General features: G+C 42.4%; 1 protein-coding gene across 1 annotated transcript in view; it reads right to left on the bottom strand.

The window, feature by feature from the left end:
* Window positions 1–19,099, bottom strand: part of LOC109471813 (titin-like) — a 309,005-nt gene that overhangs the window by 235,030 nt on the left and 54,876 nt on the right. Inside the window, 30 exon segments of the mRNA XM_019771168.1 lie at window positions 59–195; window positions 574–768; window positions 1,167–1,278; window positions 1,650–1,837; window positions 2,236–2,523; window positions 2,939–3,109; window positions 3,534–3,659; window positions 4,104–4,275; window positions 4,748–4,875; window positions 5,266–5,425; window positions 5,916–6,037; window positions 6,441–6,586; window positions 8,684–8,843; window positions 9,216–9,527; window positions 9,882–10,010; window positions 10,441–10,614; window positions 11,039–11,180; window positions 11,613–11,758; window positions 12,213–12,394; window positions 12,727–12,896; window positions 13,238–13,482; window positions 13,905–14,080; window positions 14,525–14,645; window positions 15,341–15,506; window positions 15,867–15,988; window positions 16,261–16,372; window positions 16,707–16,888; window positions 17,873–17,945; window positions 18,260–18,483; window positions 18,940–19,069. Coding sequence (XP_019626727.1) covers window positions 59–195; window positions 574–768; window positions 1,167–1,278; window positions 1,650–1,837; window positions 2,236–2,523; window positions 2,939–3,109; window positions 3,534–3,659; window positions 4,104–4,275; window positions 4,748–4,875; window positions 5,266–5,425; window positions 5,916–6,037; window positions 6,441–6,586; window positions 8,684–8,843; window positions 9,216–9,527; window positions 9,882–10,010; window positions 10,441–10,614; window positions 11,039–11,180; window positions 11,613–11,758; window positions 12,213–12,394; window positions 12,727–12,896; window positions 13,238–13,482; window positions 13,905–14,080; window positions 14,525–14,645; window positions 15,341–15,506; window positions 15,867–15,988; window positions 16,261–16,372; window positions 16,707–16,888; window positions 17,873–17,945; window positions 18,260–18,483; window positions 18,940–19,069 — 4,911 coding nt within the window.

Below are 19,099 nucleotides of genomic sequence, written 5' to 3'. Positions count from 1 at the left end.
TAGCTTTAAACAACGTTTTTAGAAATATGTGCAAAGTTTAAGTGCAACAGATACAGACCTCCAGGATCTCGAGGTTCCTGGGAGGAGCGATGGGATCCATGGCGATGACCAGTGGGGTCGGGTCGCAGGCAGGGCCGGTACCAGCCTGGTTCACAGCACGCACACGATGCATGTACTGTAGGCCTTCCATCAAACCTGAAACAGTGAAAATGGCAATAATCAGAACACATGTGGGCAACAGGAAGACTTTATAAAGCCTCATATGTCTGTATAAAATATTGTGCATGTTCTGATGTTTTTTGTAGACTTTAGGAAACCCAGAAAACACAACCCTGCACAGAAGTCCTAGGAAGCAAAACCTAGCATAGCTCAATTGCTACAGTCCAGCTCTTGTGGCTAACCGCATTGCATTAATAACTACCAAGCACTAATGAAAAAGCATAAATTGTTTCACCTCAGTTGAGGACAACAAAAGAAGAGAGAGTGCTAATGATTGGAACAATCCACATTGAACAACACAAGCACATATGTAACAGTTTCAGTGTAATTTATAAATACTATGAAGTTGCTTACCAAGGGAGCTGTACTCAGTGTCAGAGATGGGCATCTTGGTGGCCTTGATCCAGCGGGGAGAGTTTTTCTCCTTCCTCTCCACCATGTAGCCAGTCACGGCCGCGCCGCCATCGTTCTCCGGGGGCTCGTACGCGATCGTGATCTGGGACTTGGTCACACTCACCACCTTCAGGTTCTGTGGCGGCTCAGGGACATCTGGAGAGAAAAACATGTTGCGATTGATATTGCAAGAAAAAATGGCTACATTTGTCACATTTCTTTTGAGGTAATGCAGAGGCTTAGAACATCTGCTGGGGAAATGTAGCCATCTAAGTACATGAGAAAAATGGCTACATTTGTGACATTTTCAATAATCTGTGTCTAATCAACCTTTAGGATATTTGTTAAGATACATTAATTTTTGTAGCTTGGAGTGAACATGCATGGGTGAAATGTTGCAATTGAAGTACGTGAGAAAGATGGCTACACTCTGATTGGAGAGTGTATGTATCATGTGTGGACGTTTCTGTTGTTTTACTTTATGTTATTTTATCATGGACTCCAGAAAGGATCCTGGTATATCTTAATGAAACAAACAAACATGAAAGGCTTACCGAACGGTGCCCTGATGTAGCAGTTTCCAGAGTTGAGCGGAGTTCCGACTCCGAAGCGGTTCTCGGCACTGATGCGGAACTGGTACTGCGCTCCCTTGTTCAGCCCGGTCACCTTCAGGTGCAAGTTGAATTTCAATTATTCAATTCAAATCATACAAAAGCAGGGATTAGCTAACACGCCCCTAAATATGAATTAAAAATCAAGACAATATAAACAAACACACTATGTACAATCAACATTCAAACTAAAACAGGACAGCCGTGGGGTGTCATTACCAACCATTGTCATTGTAGCATCATACAGCATAGTGTAAAACAGACTTTTTCAGATGTTAAGTCTAGCTTTTGGCAAGGTTCTCAGCTGTCTCCCTGTAGCAGTCACACGTTCAGGTTGTGAAGAGGGTCATTAGAATACATCTCATGCTGCAAAGTTGATTTTCATAATAAAACTGTTGAGTCCAGCATAGATTTGAAGAGATTTACCTTGAGGTGTGTACGCCGGACCTCGGAGCTGACGTACTGCCACTGTGCCGTGCGCACGTCGCTCTTCTCCACCACGTAGTGAGTCACCTCGCTGCCGCCATCGTCCTTTGGTGGTTCCCATGACAACATCACCGACTCATCCGTGATGTCATCGAAGGCCACAGGGCCGGAGGGAGGTCCGGGTTTGTCTGTGGGCACAAGGTTGAAGTAAGTACATCATTCGCAGCTTAGAGACAATGACAGCACTAAGTTAAACAATAGAATCAACCAGTGTCAACTTCGTTTTTCTCAAGAATCAGTTTAAGTACATAATCATACATTCTATTTTACTAAGAAACCATCCAGGAGTATTATGCGATGCCAAACTGTAGATGACAACAGTTAAAACATCAGCATAGGGTTGGAAAAAATTATGGTAACAATGGCATTGATTAAACAAGCCTCAAAACATGGGCCAGTAATTGCAGAAGTAAGGCTAATACTCGAAAGTTCTAACTTTCAGTGACTATTAGAGTCTGCAGTTGAACAGAATCTGGTATTCATCCAAAAACTCTGAATGAACAAAGCGAGAGAAGATGTCACCCACCGAGTACTTTAAGGTTGAAGACAGCAGAAGTGCTCCCGACGGCGTTCTCGGCCATGATGGTGAACTTCCCTCCATCTTCCTTCTTAGTTTTCTTGATCTGGAGTCTGGTGAACTCGCGCGTCTTCTTGGTGAAGTATCGGCCCTTCTCCTGGATCTTCTGCAGGCCGTGCATCCAGGCGACGGTGGGGTCTGGCGCGCCGCGGACCGGGATGGTGATGGTCAGGTCTGTACCACCCTTCACAATCAGCGTGTCACCCTTGATGCTGCTCAGGTCAAGGGTCGGAGCCACTGGAGGGAAGGAAGGGTTCTTGTCAATCATCATGACATCATCTTGTCAATCAAAGTCTTCGGAGAAGTAATGCAAAATGTATGGAATCAACAGAGGTTAAATTTTCTGTCTCTTAAACACTCGAGCAAATCAATGTTAGTTTTCTAGGACAATCAGTTTTCAACTGATAAGAGTCTGTAATAGTAATCATTATGACTAATATATGTCACCATTATAATACAAAATGATGCAAGAAAAACTTGAACTAAATTCACTTGAGGAAATGGCAGTAGGGGAACAAAATCAGAAACTTTGGAGGGAGAAAATTTACCATCAATTTGACCCTCACTATGTAAGCAACAAAGCTTTGGACAAGGATTTATTTTTAGCCTAATGTAAGAAGTGGAAAAAGTGAAAAAAGCCATCTGTGCTTACATTGCTCCTCCTTGCACGTGATTGGTTCTGGCAGCTCGGCGGGCACGCTCTGTGACAGCTCCGTCAGGGTCGTGACCCTGAAGCGGTAGGTCGCGTCGCGGTCCAGCCCGAACACGGTGTAGTTCACGTTCCTCGCGGTGGCCGCCTTGGTCCATTCCTCCTCATTGGGAGCTGGGGTGGAGAGATGAAGAGTTACGTCAGGAAGTTGTCTTAAAGTTTATCGCATGATTGGAAAACACTGATGAACGAGGGAATCCAATACGGAAGACTTCACCCCTTCTTGCTACACAAAGAAACTGCTACGAGAAGACATACACAGAGTGACACACTTCACTTCCAAGGTCCCTCAAGCATGCTGAAGCACTCAACATTTAAGCAAACATCTTGTAAATTCTCTTTGCAAATTGCACGACAGTTCTGGGGATGCTTGTGAGATAACAGTGTTTTCTTCTAAATGTTTTAATACTTAAACCGAGTAAGACCAATTTATTCAGGACCGGCGATAGAAAGAGAGAGAGATTTAGAGGTACCAAACGTTTCAGCCTATAGTACATAGAAATATCACACTTCATACAGTTAAGCAGGTTCCACATACCGAGGTACTCCACCAGGTAACCACTGATGCGGCTGCCTCCGTCCCAGTCTGGTCTCTTCCAGGCCAGGGAGACGGTTGCCGGGGTAACCTCCTCCACAGTCAGGTTCTTGGGCTTCTCTGGTGGCTCTGATGGAGCAATGAGCAAACAGATATTTCAGTGTCTTATCGTTCAGATTCAGTACCACATTTGCCTTTGATTGAAAAAAATATGCTTGACTGTTAAAATATAATGGAAGCAAAGTCTGAGGTCTAGCTTCAAGCCTTGGGGCACTCAGCTTCATACAGAAAACACACTGTCATATTCAAGTTTTTCTCCCTGCCCTCCACATTTATGATTTGCTAGATTTTCACCTTAAAATGTTAGAGAACCAAAGAAACAAACTCATATGGCCTTATTGAAGCACAAAAGGTTTTAAGAGATTGTTTAAAACATCTGAAGAAAAATGAGCTCACCAACAGAGATTGTTGGACAACTCTGACGAAAAATAGTCTTACCGACAGCTAAACCAGGAGACACTGGCCTCAAAAGATTTAAAGAGATTATTGGAATAAGAATAATGATAAACTCACCGACAGGATCCAGAGCACAGATGGGCTCCTCTGTCTCCACAGCCTCTCCGATGCCGTACTTGTTCTCACCTATGACCCGGAAGTAATAGGTGCATGTCTCCACCAGGTTGGTGATGCGGTAGGTGTTCTTCTGCTGCTTGAAGGTCACCGTGGCCCAGCCAACACGGCCGGCCTGGGGGGGGGGGCAGGGGATGGAACAGTTTTTATATCTCCAGTAAATAATCTTACCACGTTGCTATAAGTCAATTCAACAAAGAAGCCAAGTTTCACTAGGTTAGTCTACTGAGGAAGACCAGAGTATCTGGTTGAAAGCTCTAGGTAAGAAAATTTCTTTGTGTTGGATCAAAAGTTTTAACTCTAAGGATGTAACTACCAAGTTGAACACAGATGAACTTTATGATATTATATGATATCATAGCTTTCTTACTTTCACAGTCCTTCTCTTAAATCTCTGCCAATGTTTGAGAAACTGATGAACTGAACACTGTTATGTATGGATTATGACAAAATGATGAGTCCCAAACATGACTGAGTTAAGGATGCAGTCCCAAACAAAACTAAAAAAATGATTTAAAGAATTTAGAATATTTTGAGAAGTTTGTGATGAAGGTCAGTTGAAGGGCAAGGTAAGACGCGACCCTGACCTCCTTCTTCTCCACGATGTAGTTGAAGACGTCAGCGCCGCCATCATCATCTGGAGCAGACCACTGGATGATGCAAGAGTCCTTGGTGATGTCCTTGACCTTGATAGGCCCAGGTGGTCCAGGGGGACCTGATGGTCAAGAAGAACATGTCGAAATCTTAGGGAATTTATATTTATACACACCTAAACCAAGCTGGGAGGGGAGGGGGGCCTTCAGTATACTAACCACATTTACTAGGTAAGTTTAATGAAATTGTGTGTCATTAAGGCATGTTCATGTCTGCCTTATAAAGTGAATATTTTATGACATTCAGGAATTTCAAGTGCCATCTTCCTACCTAATAAAATGAAGCAACATGTATCTTGCATTTCTGATTCCATTTTTAAAATTTTGGGCTAATATTTTTCCAGTCAATGATAATAAAAATGTTTTTGTGCAATTCTGTCCACGTAATTTCCAATTTCAGTCTGATTTTTTCTAAACAATGAATATCAAAAGAATTGTTCCTTGTTACCCACCTAGCACCTTGACATTGATAAATGAAGACTTCTTGCCAGCCTTGTTCTCGGCGGTGATGCAGTACTTCCCTGCATCCAGGCGCTGCATGTTGGGCAGGACGAACAGAGACGCTGTGTCCGTGTTCGTGATGTTCGCTCTCTCCTCAAGGTTCTCCTCACCCTGAACAAACAAAAAACAATCGATCAATAATTCAATCAATCACAATAAACATTAACAGATGGATGTTACAGTGTTTGTAATGCTAGAAAATCAACTAAGGCCATGTTGATTTGATTATATGGATGACATCCTCCGGGAGCCCCAAAACTGATCAACATGGCCTAATGATGATGTAAGATAGAGCACATTCTCATCCCATACTATACAAAATGTACTATGATGTAGTCTTTGTAAGGTAATGTTTGACATATACTAGCAGTGGATGCCATACATTTTAGCTTGCACAATTACTCTGCAATAAAGTTTTGATAATCACTACAACATGTGTGATTCAAATATACTTCATGATCTACAGCCTGCTAAGGTATCTGTTTGACATCAAATTTTTATTGTTCAATGTGTTAGGTGGCAGAGAGAAGGTTAAAACTTAAAGGCTGCCGTGTATAGGAATCTGGTGGTAACACTAGAGACAAGCAGATGCTTCTCCTACCTTAGTCCATGTGATTTCAGGTGTAGGCTTGCCCTTGATGGGAACAAACAGGCGCAGAGCGGTGCCGGCGCGCACGATCTGTGTACGCCACAGGCTCGCATCAGGTTCAACATCTGCAGGGACTGTACACAAACAACAACAACATTAGAAATCTCTGGAAAATCTTCACAACACTACTGAATAGACATGTACTTGGAAGGGCATAATGTAAGCAATATTACTGGATTCTTAGTGTTACAATGAAATATATTATTCATATGTCCCAAAGAAGCCGCTGACTCTTGTTTTGGTTCAAGAAAGTCTGTTGTGAGGTTTCAATATCAAAACATGCTCAGTGTGACGTGATATGTAATTTTTTAAAGAATTGTTCAAAATTCTATTTCAATATTTATACATATCGGCTGTAAACTTATTCTTGGGAGTATCATTTTATGTACATCACATATTTTAGCCATTTTAACAAAAGCCACAGGAAATGTGGAAAAGATGAGGTCTTGAAGATTTACGAGAGAAGTAAGAACTTACTGATGATCTCCTTGACTTCGATGATGCCTGAGTTTTCGCTAGCCTCGCTCTGTCCGGCATCGTTCAGGGCAAAGACACGGAAGTCGTACTTGGTGCCTTCTGTCAGGTCCTTCAGCGTCCACTCACGGTCGATGATGTACTCAGGCCTAAACACAAGGAACAGTGTTGGTTAGAAAAGTAGACTAATTAAGCAATAGTGTTTTCACAGACAGTTGTTGGTCATAGTGTTGAACTTTCTGACAAACTTTTTCTCAGAAAATGCAGTTTTACTGGATAAAAACTACTCTCAACAATACATGTAATACTTGAAAAGCTTGTGACTAACAACAGAGTTGTTCACATTCCTGTATAGAAGAACGAATTGTTTGCCGGCAAGAATGTTGTTTGACACCCTGTAGTATTGAACTTTCTTTCCTCAGAAAATGCAGCTTTACTGGATAAAAACTACTCTCAACAATACTTTGTAATCCTTGACGAGCTTGTGACTAGCAACAGAGTTGTTTACAATCCAACTGAATGGAATGTTGTTTAACATCCTATATAGTATTGAACTTTCTGAGGAAATTTTCCTCAGAAATGCAGCTTTAGTGGATAAAAACTACTCTCAACAACACATTTCATCCTTGACAAGCTTCTGTTGGATGAATTTACATCAATTCCTGTATAGAAGAACAGTTTTCTGTCAGAAAGAGTAAAATGGACAATGTATGGCATTTTGGCACTCACTGACAATCCATGACTGAAATTTCCTCAGAAATTCAGATCTACTGGATAAAAACTACTCCCAACAATACATAAATCCTTAAAAAGCTTCTTTAAGAGGAGTTAGATCTCTAACTTACCCCAAAAATGCCCAAAGTAGCAGAAAAATGCAGGTTGGAACTGCTGACAGTGTTCACTTTGAAAAACTTATCTAAGCTGTCTCAAGTATGCAAATGATATGCAAATTTTATACCAAATATGTAAATAAGGCAGTTTTATCTGCAAACTTCAAAACCTTTTTATTTAAAACATATTACTGTAAGTCTACAAATTTCCGCGGTATATTTAGATTCGCGGCATTCGCGGGGACCTTTGTACCGCGAATCTATTTCCCCGCGAATATGTTTTGCGTAAGTGTGTCCCCCTCCCCACATGCATTCACGACGGTAAGCGAAACACAAACACACGCGATTCACAAATTACTGCAAATCAACTTTATTCTTAGCAAATGTTGAGTACCAAAATTTTTTTAAGTTATACTGATGTCAAAAAATTATAATATTATGAGACACCGAATCGCGATACTGCGGCACTGGCCGTGTCAACCGTGTACCGCCGAAAAAAATCTATGCGTGCAGAGCGCTGGCCATGCGCACCCGGGCGCTTGAAAATTGCGGGAACATCGGGCATATCTACAAGTATTTTTATGAAAAATATAACGGCTGGTACCTGGGAAATGTTAGTTGGTTATCTTTTGCGCCCTGCTTTGCGGGCGTGTTTTTCTTCTTCTTGTTTTGCTGGATAGAAACGCTCACCGCGCCGTGGGCCTACAAAGCCGACTGCGACCTTTGCATACTTCCGGGTTCAAAATCTCGCCGAAGACGGCATAAATTTGCTTAGTAATATATATATTCTTTCGATTATGCATTTCTTAACTAGAGTATCGATGTGTAGTCGTAGAAAATAGCATTTTAGACAAAGAAAATTGTTTACACGTGCGTCAGATCGATCGTCAGCTTTACCGCCGGCAGTGTCGCGCGGTGCACGAAACACATTTTTGCGCCGCGGAGATAAATGCCGGAACACGAACTTTTATTATTTTAAATATACACTTTACAAATTTTTCTTTGAAAAATAGCCAAGGAGAAATCGCGAATCTAAAAATACCGCGGATTGTCCATTTTCCCGAAACCGCGAACTTTAGGCCCCGCGAATCTAAAGAGACTTACAGTATTATGAATGATATGCAGAGAATATCATGCAAAATAATACATAATTTTTAGAACAACATATATCATTTATTTAGAGAAACAAAAAATGGACAAATAAGGAAAAACTTGTCAGCTCTGATAAATGTCCCAAGTATTCAAATCAGTATTCAGTATTTTTGTGAGTATGCATATCACTTAAATAATTTGTTCCAAGTATATTCCAAATTAAAACTTTATTGTTACTTTGCAAGATATTTAGAAAAAGTTTTGCAAACTAATATACTGTTTACAAGATGCCACAAATTGCAGAACAAGAAAGGAAAAACTGACCTGTGAACCCTAGCCCACTCCTCCTGGCCTTCTTTCCTGGACTCCAGGATGTAGCCAATGATGGGGCTGCCGCCGTCGTAGTAGGGGCGTGACCAGTTCAGCTTGATGGAGGACTTGGTCAGTTCCACCAGCTCAGGCCTGCCAGGGGCAACTGGGGGCGCTACAGTATGGTGGAGCACAATAAGCAAGGATTATATAGTACATGGAGTAATTGATGATCGACTGTATAGTTTTACTACACACATTCTTAGCCGTGACTAACAACAGAGATGGTACTATTAGCATGAATGGCAGAATCAGCACATCTTAGTACAAGGAGATCCATATATACTACACATTGCCTTTAGCAGTTCAACACTGTGACTTACAACAGAGTTGTTCCCAATGTTCCTTCTCTCAGTTTATGCATTGTCATTGGCATTCCACAAGATAACAGGTGTACAATAGATGCTTGCTTGAAAATTTATACTATATTATTGATCATTATATCTTAAAATTATGACAATGTCAACTTTGAATCTTAGCCACTTACCGACAGGGTCGCGAACCTTGACCTCGTCTGACCCCTCGCTGGGGATGCCCCAGCCCGCTGCGTTGCAGGCCGTGACTCGGAACTCGTAGTCGCAGCCCTCAAACAGGTTATAGATCACGTACTCCGTGTCCTTGATGACCTCATCCACGCAGCGGATCCAGAAGGTCGTGATGGAAGGGCAAAGGTCACTCCTCTCGATGAGGTAACCTGTGACCTTGCTGCCGCCATCGTTGATTGGTGGAGTCCAGGTCAGGTGAACGTACTTCTTGCACACCTTGATGATCTGTGGCTGGCCAGGTGGACCGGGCACGTCTGCAAGGGCAAGCAAGATGTCTTAATCTCGGCTCAAATAAGTTAAGACATGTAACAAACTTGGCAAACATTTGCTATGCATAAGGTAAGGTTTAGTGTAAAAGCTGAAAGAAAAACTAAACCAATTTGACCCTATTGCCAAAGAGAAAAAATAACTTCACTGTAACGTATTTGTGATGAAGGGAAAGGCTACAGTGAACCATCATTGCGGCTCCAGATGTCTTACTGAGGAATGATTGCACTGCTGAGGGATGATTCTACTCTACTCTTGTCATTTTATTTTACTGTTAGACATCACAATTTGAGGAAAACTCAGAATTTGAGATAAACTTAAGGTAAGTTCCCTGTCCTTACCGAAGAAGTCCCTTGCGAGGAAGGGTTCTCCGATCTGTGGGTCGCTGGTGCCGATGGCGTTCTGTGCGGACACACGCATCACATACTGCTGGCCGCGGGTCAGCTTTGTCACCTGGGCACTCAGCTTGCCTGGGGAGTCAGGTACAAAACAATTACGTTAGAGTTGATATTTGTCTTTACTCATGATCATAGTGTATAACCAATGCAAACAGTACGTTTGAACACACAGAGACAAATTTGATTCACAAGGCATAAAACAGAGGTTTCTCTCCTAGTCAAAATGTTTAGGGCAGGCAATCCTTAGGTTTAAATCCAACAACATTTACTGGTAAAGAGGGCTACACATGCTGTCTTTTTACAATCTTCTTGTTTTTAGTGGTTACTTTAAAAGCACAAGAAGACAAAGTCCTAAACCATTATTGCTACTAGTAAGTATCTTTAGCATCAGTTCTCTTGTCACTCTGTCTCCTGATACATTCAACATTGGAGGCTTCCATTGTACATTGTAAATAATGATAAACCACTCATTATACTAGTAAGTTCAGTTAGAGAAACGTACCGGCGTCCACGGTGGCTGCCCGTGTCCAGACCTGTCGCGTTGTGTCACGCTTCTCGATGATGTAGGAGTGGATGGGGCTGCCGCCGTCGTCCTTCGGAGGCTTCCACTTCACCATGCAGGTCTCACCGCTCACCTTACTGGTCTCTACAGGGGCCTGCGGCGGGGACGGCTTGTCTGGGAACATAGGAACAGACATGGTGAGCTGGGACTGAACTAGCCTTGTTTATATGTAACATAGATGGAGATGGCTTGTCCTGGTGTTTAAGAGGCCATCTACATCAAGGAAGAACACACTGTCAGGTAGTAAGGCTGGAAATCCTTTTTTTGTATGCCTGCACTGGTGCAGGCAACATTTAAAATTACCTGCACCTGGCAAGTTTCACCTGCACTAGTTTCTTTGCCTTTCAGTTAATTTTAATCAAATAATTAAAATGTTTTGAAAAGAGTTCTTAGTAGCCCCTTTTTAATATTAAAAAGTTTTACAAAATATTACAAAGTTCTCTGCTGCCTTCAATGATAATACTTTGAAGAATGCAAGACATTTTTCTAACCAAAAAAGTCTGTATGCCTGAAGAACTGTTTCAATGATGTTTCTCACCTTGTACAATCAGGCGTACGATGGCGTTCCTCTGCCCTGCCTCGTTCCTGACACTGAGGGTGTATTTGCCCGTGTCGGCACGTTCTGTCTTCTCCAGGGTCAGCAGGCTGTTCTCAGGAGTCGTCTCCACACGGATACGGTCCTAAGGAGGGAGGGGAAACATCATGTCAGGTCCTTTAAAAGATACTAAGACCAGGGTAAAAAAGCTGAGAAATGTTACTGTCATTTTCTGTTTCTAAATGTTCTTAGATCTCTAGAATGCCTCTGTGAAAAAAACAACACGCTCATGCAATCATCTTTTCATGTCAATTATATTGGTCACTTTTTATTATCTTATTACAGCTCTGCATGATAATCCTTGAAGTTTGAAAACTTTTTATGTCTGTGTAAATACATCTATGGTATAGTAGGAAAGAAGTGCAACTGGCAAAACATATAATGAAATAGCAACGCCAGAGTCTGAGTTAATTTTCCTTTTATTTTCATGTTTTGACATTTCCTACCTCTACCCAAACTTAAGTTTCTTAAAGATCTAAGCCTTTAAATTTCAGAAAGACCCAAGACCTGTCCTTACCCTGAGAGTGAGTGTGCTGTCGTCCTTCTCCCATGTCGCCCTGGGGCGCGGCCGGCCGGTGAAGTTGATGTTGACGTTGACCGTCTCACCTGCCTTCACTGTGATCACGTCCTTAAACGTCTCCGACAGCAGGATCTTGGGAGGCTCTGAAGGGGGGGTGCAGAAAGGTTACGATTAATACCATGCATAAAAGTTAGATTTTGAACTTCATGTACTATAACCCATCCATCCATCAATCAATCAATCAAACTTTATTGCAGGACAATCGTAGTAGGTACAATGTATGGCAAGCTCTAAAGAGGTACTACACATCAAACTGATGTCTTCTCTTCATAAGTCTCATTGCAAGGATCTACATCAAAGAAATTTCTATCAGTTTCTATCTAAATGATTATAAGATACAGATCATTCCTTGCAATTTTTTCTTCTCTCATATTGTGTCCAGGAAGATGGCAAAAAGCTGTATTTACAACAAGCCAAATCAAATAGCAAGAACTTAACATGGACCAGCCATGCAGTCATTGTACATGTAGCTGTTCACAGGAAAACATGATTCACAAATCAATAAAGATGCAATGAAGTATTTCTATCCAGACTGACCGAACTCATCCTTGGTCTCCACAGGCCCGATGGTGGCCGGCAGACTGATCATGCCTGCAGCGTTCTTGGCCTTGACCATGAACAGGTACTTCTTGTTCTCTGTCAGAGCCTTGATGTGGAACCGGCGGTCCGTCCAGATCTTCTCGTTACACGGAGCCCAGCCCTTAAAGTCAATGTTACGTCTGGAAGGGACAGAGTTATGGGTTAGTCACCAACGAAACCAAAGTACTCAGGATGCTTGTGGAAAGACAGCTCTGTACTGGCTACTTGACAAAGGGACAAGAAAAGTGGGGATGTCCAAAGCTAGACACATGCTGCAAAAGGACCTGAAACATCTGAGGGAAAGGAGAAGAAAGATTGTTGCCTAGGCTGCCACTAGACACATGTTTTGCACCTCTAGTCCCTTAAACCCTTACAAAGCTCATCCTTTAGCTATTGCAGGCTTCAGGCAAAATCTATCCAGTATCAAAAAACAGTCTGTTTTCTAAGTACAAGAATTTCTTAGTTTCCATACCTCCAGATGAAGTATCCGAGGATTTTGCTGCCAGCATCGAACTCTGGCGGCTCCCAGGCGATGGTGACAAAGGATCGGGAGTAGTCGATCACGCGCAGGTTTCGCGGCGGTGAGATCTGTTCCTCCGCACGTACAGGCACAGACGGCTCACTGGGATCACCAGTACCCGCCTGGGGGGAGATACAGTCAAGTTAGTTCTCTTATGTTTCCTCCTTGTACATATTGATCCACTAAAGATAACATTAGGGCATTTTCCCCATTTCTTTCTGTACAAGAATTCCCCTATGGGCCTGTCCTTGGTGCTGAAATAGTTGATATATAGAAATAGTCTAGCAGATCCATCTTAAGATTTGTATGATGTACAGACCAGGTTGAAGGCACATCTTAAGATTTGTATGATCTACCTACCTAGTTGTACTCAAAGCTACTATTCTTAGAGTCTTACATATCTTTAAACAGAAGGATGTCCAGTACATACACCTTAAAGTTAAGATTTGTAACATCTACCCACCTGGTTGACTGCGCGTATGCGGAAGTCGTACTCGAATCCCTCCAGCAGACCCTCGGAGCGGTACTCCCGCTTCTTGATGGCCTCCCGGTTCAGTTTGATCCAGCGACGAGACTGTTTCTCCCGGCGCTCGATGATGTAACCGGTGATTGCCGAGCCGCCGTCGTACTTGGGCGGCTCCCAGGCGAACCCGATCGCGTCCTTACAGATCTCTGTGATCTCAGGCGCAGAGGGCGGACCTGGGGGCTCTGCATGGGGGGATAAAGGGACAGTGACAGTGATTAAAAGTGTGTATATGACATTGTACAGGCAAAGCTCTCCTTGGTCATTCTAATCACAGTAGACAGTATTCTTATTCTTTTGGTTGGCAGATAAAATAATATCGAGAGACCAGCAGAAAAAAAGGTCACAATCTCTTGCTAGGGCTTGCCTAAGTACATAGTACAAGTTTACATTTTAAGAACAACTTAACCTGTATCCTTTATTCATTAAATTTAAGTTACATCACTTCTCTCAACACATTGTCAACGTATAAAAGCATGAACTGCTCAATTCTCTGTCCTTCAATATTTTGTTGCTATGAGAAAACCTGTGATATACATTTGTACATGAGGCATCAACAGTTAAGACAATATAAAATGCTAGGAGATAATTTAAGTACTATACTGACCGATAGCATCCCTGGCCACCACCTTCTCCGTGGCTGCGGGCTCTCCCACCCCGATCCTGTTCTCGGCCATGACGCGGAAGGCGTACTCACGACCCTTCATCAGGTCAGGGAACTTGAACATGAACCTGGTCACGTTGGCGTTCACGGTCAGCCACACGCCGCGCTGGACGTCGCATCTGGGGACGGAAGAAAAATTTTATAATTATTTGATTTTTTAGCTCTAAATGAAATATATCTCGAGATTTAGGCGCTCATAAGCTAATGAGTAAGACTTGTGCATCAAGATTTGTATGTGTGGAAGTGTCACAAGACTACGTCCCTTTTTTCAGGTTTACAGCATAGTTGTACAAGATTGCAAAAGAGGTCTTAGGCTTGTACATTTGGCCTTTGCCATATGTGTAGGTAGCACAGCTACATGTAGTGCTGTTTGTAGCGTGGTTTTACAAAATTAGCTCTCAGGCTTGTGAAAGGCCTAATAGATGCATTACTATGTAAAAGAGCTAGCAAGAGCTATCTGCATCATAGTTTTACAAAATTGGATGTTCTTAGACTTGCACATTGGTCTTACATGTGAAGAAGTAAAAGCTGCTAAGACATAAGAGTTAAAGATCTGTCCTGACCTCTCAACAAGATAGTTGTTGACCTCCACGCCGCCGTTGTCGGTGGGCGGGCGCCACGAGATGCTGACGGAGTCGGCCGTCACCTCGTCTATCTGGAGGCTGGCAGGAGGGCCGGGCTTGTCTGGGGGCAGAAAGGGCGGTCATCAGTTTTGAGGAAATCATCTGTATATTCATATAGTGTCTGTACATGAATCTGTATCTGTGTAAAAAAACATGAATCTGTATCTGTACATGAATCTGTATCTGTGTAAATAGACATGAATCTGTATCTGTACATGAATCTGTATCTGTGTAAATAAACATGAATCTGTATCTGTACATGAATCTGTATCTGTGTAAAAAAACATGAATCTGTATCTGTACATGAATCTGTATCTGTGTAAAAAAACATGAATCTGTATCTGTACATGAATCTGAATGCGAATAAAGATCATGAGTGATTGTCCCAGACTTTAGAATCTGTTTTCACTGCTTCAACCTGCATTGTGATGTTTCCAACAGTACTGAACAACAATTATTCTGTTTGAATGCTTGCAACATTGTGTCATGTACACATGTTGACTGGATAATATATTTCATCGTGTCACATTCTTCTACAAGACCTGTTACCTATATTGAAGGTTCAGTTTATGATGCACCAGAAAATCGAATTCTTAACATCGTTAGAAAAGCACTTGAGGTAGAAAAGGTGTGATAGAGTCCTCCTTACCAAGAACTTTGTCAAAGTTTTGAATACTGACTAATGCTCATGATGAATACAGTTGAAAATGACAAATAAATAGATAATTTAGAACAGAATTAAGAAGATTTTCTTACCAAGAACCTTGACAAAGACGTTGGCTGTCTTCTCGCCAGCGTCGTTGTAGGCCCTGAGTGCGTAGGTTCCCGCGTCGTTACGAGTCACCTCCTTAAGACTGAACCTCGTCTCCGTGTGAGACTTCTTAAACAGGAGACGCCTGTCTGGTTTCATCATAGCACCATCCTGGGAGTCGGGGAGAATAAGTTAGAATATGAAACACCTGTCCAGCAAATTCTCTTAGCAACAACCGTTGCCTCTAGTGATGGGAGTGATGGAAGATTGTTCATTTCTGTTTCCCCATGTTTCTTTCAAGATGGAAGGATGCCTACAATTTTTTGGTTTACAAGTCAAATGTCCTTTCTTTTGTGTAATTGAAGTATACCTTAACTAGCTGGGTACATTTTTCACTTTTAATGTGTCTAATTGTTTGTAACCTTATATTATGCTGTGACAATTATTTTACTGCAAGTTTCAACAGATTCATGTTGCATTGTCACATTAAATTTTTGTAACATGCCAGAATAATTTGAATCTGAGCCCCACCTTAGCCCAGCGTGTGTGTGGTACAGGCTTGCCACTGATGCCAGCATAGATGGTCAGTGTGTGTCCAGCCTTCACCACTACTGTCTCACGCATTGTCACGTCCAGGTTAATCTTGGGTGCAACTGTGGAACAACAAAAGAACACAAATTTGTTATGATATGTTCTTTTAAAACCCCAGGAATATTCTAGCAACATCAGACTAATTTTGTATGAAAGATCATCGAGATTCCAAAGATTAACTGTTCATTCTTATCTACCATACAAATGACTCAGGGTTGGAACAGAAGTTTTCTAGTTTGTGCTAATTCTGTTCTTTTTCTTAGCATTGTCTAAGCAATAAAATGTTGAAGGACTTGGATGTATTATCAAGTATGTTGCATGGCTGTTTTCTTACTCTTTTCGTCTTGTGCCTTGTGTATCTCTGTGTCGGTCGGGTCACCCTGCCCTGCGGCATTCTGGGCCTTGACCCGGAAGCGGTACCCATGTCCAGGGGTCAAACCAAGGACCTGAGGAAAGAATTCAATAGTTGCATTTCAACAAAATCATGAACAAGGTCTTCCTTTACATAATATTATTTCTTTTATCATACATGTAGTTTGATTTGAATATATATGTTGATGTGCAGTTTAATATCATGCATATAAAAGTTACTGATATTTCTCCTACTGCCAGTATTGTAACATGCCTTGAAACCATGATGGTTTGTAGCAAGCTATATGTCCTTTTGTTTTACATGTAGCGTTTCCTAAATTTCAAGAAATGAGATTTGCTGTCTCTAGTCCGCCCATTTTGTTACCACAGTCTCGTTACATGTTGCAAACATGTCTCTATTTTCCTGACCTGGTAGTGACATTCGGTCGCCACACCGGCCTTGTCCCACTCGATACTTCCCGCCTCCTGGGTCTCCACCACGTAACCTGTGACCTTTGACCCTCCGTCGAAGGTGGGCTTGGTCCACTCCAGGAATGCCGTGATACGGGTGATGTCAGCTACGTGTAGCTTCACTACAGGGCCGGGTGGGCCTGGGGATTACAACAGGGAACATTTGGTTAGTACAACAGCAATACACTACATAGTGCATGTTTGTTGAATCAACTGTGACAAGTATTCAGCGGTAGGGGGGAGGGCAATGTGATATCTAACTACATGTGAAAACTGCTGGCTGAATGCACACAGAACCAGAGACAGGAAAGAATAGGAAATTCTCAGGTGCTCAAAGCAACTATGAGAATGCCTGGATGGGACAAAGTAAAGGCAAACTGGTGCAGTGCAGGACTTTAGTAGCAATCAAAAAGTAGTGCCAACACTCAGAGATGAGGCTATATTGTGTTAAAAGCAATGGAAGATCAGATCTGATAGATAGATAGATAGCATGGTATTATTGAGCACAGTATGTTATGCTTCAGTGCGAGCTTTATACACTGTCAAACACAAACAGCAACCGAGTTGTTTCTCCTGTATCGCCATGGGAACAACCATATTGCCATGTTTGAACTCAGGAGAGGCAAGCCTGCTCTGGGCACCCTGGTCGAACCTCCTGCCACAAGGCAGGGGTCCTTATGAGATGCCGCTGAGTTAGGATCAGGGCATGCCAGGGCAGGGGTCCTTATGAGATGCCGCTGAGTTAGGATCAGGGCATGCCAGGGCAGAGGTCAACAACAGGGAATGGCAACCTGGTTGTTAGAGCCTATGGCATGGGAGTTTTACATAGCCGGTTTCATATTCAAGTGTAGGAAATCTATGAAAGCCTGGTTATTTATTGCAGTTATGAAAGGAAATTCATCATCCAATGAATTTTTCTGAGCACCATAAAAGAAACTAAGGCAAGGCAGAAGTTAAGCAGCAGTTGCAGCTTTGAAAAAGTGTAGAAAATCTAAACATGGAAGCCTGGTTATTTGGTGTATTTTGTGAGCATGAAAGAAAGATATGAGTCCAGCAGGTTTAAATTATTATTCTACTTGCCCCTAGTTGTTTCACACGAATAAACAAAGCTCAAACAAACTCACCGACTGCGTCCTGTGCCTTGGCAGGCATGGACTCGGACGGCTCGCCGATGCCGTACTTGTTCTCAGCAAACACCTGGAAGAAGTAACACAAGAAAACAGTTATTCAAGCAATTCAATAGATTTTGGAAACTGTAAAACTTTTCCAAGTAGGTCATGTGGCATAACGACAGAGCGTTCAGCTCAGAACCAAGAGGTCCCGGGTTCGAACCCTTCCATGTCACTGATCTTGCGTCCTTGTGAAAGGCACGTTACACAACTTTCCTGGATGGAGGCCTGGCAAACCCCATCTTGTATGAGCCACAAAAAGGCAGCAGAATCTTCAGCTACTTAAAGGTGGCTGCCTCAAAATGAAAGAAGAAAGTTTAAAGAAGAAGGTGTGTGACGAACCTGGAAGAAGTAGGTAACAGTCTCCACCAGGTTGGGGATACGGCAGGACAGTTTGGGGTTGTTGGTAGTAACGGTTGTCCAGGTGCGACGGCTCTCGTCTCGCTTCTCCACAATGTAATTCGACACCGCGCTACCCCCGTCCACGGTGGGCGGGGTCCAGGTGATCACCATGTGGTCCTTTGACACCTCCTTAATAGCGATGGGGCCAGGTGGGCCGGGGGTGTCTACAGGGGGGAAGACATCAGGTTATGGTTGTGCAGCTTAAACAAGCTTGCGCATTTGTCAATGCTAAGGTCACATTTATTTTCAAACTGGGGCCAGGCCAGGTTGTTTGTGTGAACAAAAAATAAACAATTCATACCAAGAATATACACAAATAGTGCTTAAGGTTAATTTTTTGTTTCTTCTATATCATCCTTTTCATACAGAAACTTCCCAGTCGGGAATTGTAACTTAGGATATGAAGGATCCAAAATACATTGTAGCAAGCAAGACAGGAAACAGAAGAGACATTGTTGGACATTTTATGGTCACATTTCATGTCGATGTGAATAAACTGTTACAGCAACCAAAGTTCCACTTATATTGTAGACATTTCTATGGCATCTCTGTAGTATATATCATAAAACAGTTACAAGCGACCACACTGTTACAGAAGACAAGTTGAAAGCTCCCCTTACCGAACACCTTGACATTGACTGATGCCGTCTTCTCTCCGACAGCGTTCTTCAGGATCAGGTCATAGCGTCCGGCATCGTACCGGTTTGTGTTGTAGATAGCCAGCTGGGAGGAGTACTCGGTGTTCTCCACCTGAACATAACAACCACAACAGGTTTAATA

The sequence above is a fragment of the Branchiostoma belcheri genome, unplaced genomic scaffold (assembly GCF_001625305.1).
Source record: "Branchiostoma belcheri isolate BF01 breed outbred unplaced genomic scaffold, Haploidv18h27 scaffold26, whole genome shotgun sequence".
NCBI lineage: Eukaryota > Metazoa > Chordata > Leptocardii > Amphioxiformes > Branchiostomatidae > Branchiostoma > Branchiostoma belcheri.
Note: the sequence above shows the minus strand (reverse complement) of the source record. Positions and strands in the feature narration are given on the sequence as shown.